Consider the following 2,576-nt stretch of genomic DNA (forward strand, 5'->3'; position numbering starts at 1 on the left):
GTTGCGCAAAGCAGCCTACGATGTCGTTGCCGCATTCCCAATGTGCTGTATGGGCTGGTACAGTATCGTTAGTGTGGTCTCCGCAAAAGCGTAGCACGTTCGAGATTGCGTGCTGAAGTTGCGAAGTTGTCATCAGTGGGAGGAGTTGTTTGACGTACAATAGGACACGCAAACGCATACTACTACATTTAGTATGTATTGCGCTGCGCAATACGTGAACGCAAACTACCGAATTTTGGTAAAGGGTAGCCCCCTCTTTGACTTTACAAAAGGGGGCTTACCTAACAGGGCACTTCAATTTGCCCGAGTACAATTTGATTGGCTGATACACACAGACGAGCTCCATTCCTTTTGTCATTAGCAGAATAGCCAGTTCAGAAGCATGCCAAGGCGTGATACCCGCTTAACCGTGAAGGACAAGCTCAGAATTCTGCTAGAAGCCGAGAGAGGAACAGTCAAGGGCACGGCTCGCATGCACAAGGTGTACCCATCTCAGATTCGGCAGTGGCGCAAGAATAGAGAGCGTTTAGAGGAGACAGTGAAGCGGAACCCACGAGCCCGAGCGATTTCGGTCGGTCGACCCTTGCACGCACCAGCTCTTGAAGATGAGGTTACAGTTTGGATTCTGCATCGCCGAGGTCTTGATATTGCTGTTTCAACTCGACATGTCATCAGTAAAGCGTTATCAATCGAGATTCAAGATAGCATTACGATCTAAACTGTTCCTCAATTTCACTCAGCATTATGCATTTAACAATACCACCACTGCGCTCCGACCGGCGGCGCTTTTGAGAGTTCTCCGAGTGTCTTAGATCCTCAACAACAGTAGCAAATTGTCTGTTAAATGCGGCACGCTGGATAAGCAGTCTGCGCGGCAGGTAACCGACGTGGCAGGTCTGTGAGCCGTCACGAATCAAGTATGCCTTCAGGCAGTATCCTAGCCTGTTGTCGCCTTGGTCATCGACCTCCTCGCGGAACAGCAGCACGTCCCCCACCTTCACATGTTTTCCGCATGCTTCATGCGCTACACAACTTCGTCCTCCTTCCGCTAGATCACACCCGACGACGTCGACCCCCCTTGGCATGCTTTTTGCTTGTGAGCCACTAAAAAACAAAATTTGGATTGGTCAAAAGTCCAGCATGGGGGCTATCCTAAAGCGGCAGCACCAAACAAAACCGCCCATCACTTATTATAGAAAACCGGAAGTGGGGGGCTTACCAAAAGCTGCAAAATGAGGGGGCTACCCTATATCAAAATTCGGTAGTCGTATTTACTGATGCAATTGATGACCCTAGTTTCTTGGTTTGTCTGTTGAGGGCCCCAACTTGAGGCTCAACTTCTAGTTGGTACGATTGTGCAGACTGCTTCTTTTGCGACGCCGAGCTTGTTCGTTTTCGATACATGTATTAAGGAAGTTGGTCGTTGGAAGAGAGCCGCGTTGAGTCCCAACACAAAAGCGAGAATCCTGACTCTTCTTGAGTTTCTGAACTTCCGATAAGGGTGGTTGGAGCTCATTTCCTATAGGTGATGATGTTTGAGGAGCAAGGTATTTTACAGCATCAGAGGTAACATTGGATCTTCATTTCGAAACCCCTGGATGACATGTGCATTTTAACAATGCCAACCGCATCGGAAGTAAGACACTGTCATTTTTCGGCTGGCCATTTCGCAACAATGGCATTTCAGATAACGAGTATCTTAACACTCCTGGTGCTGTGTTTGGCTGTTGTAGCTGCCGATTTCGTCCACTTCTTCGTGGACACGAACTTCAGAACCTCTGGTGGTCACTGGATCTACAACTTCAGCAAGTCGCAGTTCTGCATCAACATGGGAGTCTTCGACGACAAGGTGTCGTCCGCGCAGTGGAGGGACTTACCGCAAAATGGTAGTTTCGCTGACAACCACGCGCTCGTCGCATTCTACTCGGGCGGGAACTGCACTGGAACTGTCCGCACATGGCCAACAGTCGAGAAAAACTTCCCAACGGATTTCGCGCTCGACGGAATCGACAAGCAAATATCGTCCTTCATGGTCTGGCAGACAAGCAACAAGGTCGAGGAAATCGCTCCCGACCCAAGGTTTCTAGACTAGTGCACAACAAGCTGCATCGCATACTTCAACATTTACCTGTCAACATTGATATTCACCGCACCGTAAACAGCGCAAACAGCAGTCTTTCTAAATTCTTAAATTTTATATTTTGAAGATACAGATGGATACACTTAGTTATTGCACCCTTTCAAGATCATGACAACGAGGACTCACGTCTACACTTCAACCGTCCGTTCGGATCACCATCAATCGCAACGACCAACCACTTCCCAACCTTCTTCAAGCCGCGCACTAGCCCGCTGCAATGGTTAACCTCTCCCTCGTATCGTTCACAATGCAATTGCGCCAATCTCTCCAAATGTTGCTCGCCCCACTTCTTCGCTTTTGGTCCGATCCAGACCGTCGTCGCAGGTTCCTGCGCTGGGTTTTCGGTGGCACGAGTGGGGCTATTGCTCTATTGCTGACCTTAGAGGCGTCACGTGGCTTCTGTCGCACCCCGCTGGAGACGGCTCAGCTATTGGCA

At 49.3% G+C, this 2,576-nt stretch overlaps 2 protein-coding genes across 2 annotated transcripts; both read left to right on the plus strand.

Moving 5' to 3' along the window:
* The first annotated feature begins 322 nt into the window (after window positions 1-322).
* PPTG_09885 (hypothetical protein) lies at window positions 323-797 on the plus strand. Its single transcript, XM_008905674.1, has one exon. The coding sequence runs from the start codon at window positions 383-385 to the stop codon at window positions 716-718; it is 336 nt and encodes a 111-aa protein (XP_008903922.1). The 5' UTR covers window positions 323-382; the 3' UTR covers window positions 719-797.
* Window positions 798-1,675: 878 nt separating this feature from the next.
* Window positions 1,676-2,092, plus strand: PPTG_09886 (hypothetical protein; the record flags this gene model as incomplete). Its single annotated transcript, XM_008905675.1, has 1 exon — window positions 1,676-2,092. The coding sequence occupies one exon, from the start codon at window positions 1,676-1,678 to the stop codon at window positions 2,090-2,092; it is 417 nt and encodes a 138-aa protein (XP_008903923.1).
* Window positions 2,093-2,576: the final 484 nt, after the last annotated feature.

Source organism: Phytophthora parasitica (genome assembly GCF_000247585.1).
Source record: "Phytophthora parasitica INRA-310 unplaced genomic scaffold supercont2.21, whole genome shotgun sequence".
NCBI classification, from domain to species: domain Eukaryota; phylum Oomycota; class Peronosporomycetes; order Peronosporales; family Peronosporaceae; genus Phytophthora; species Phytophthora nicotianae.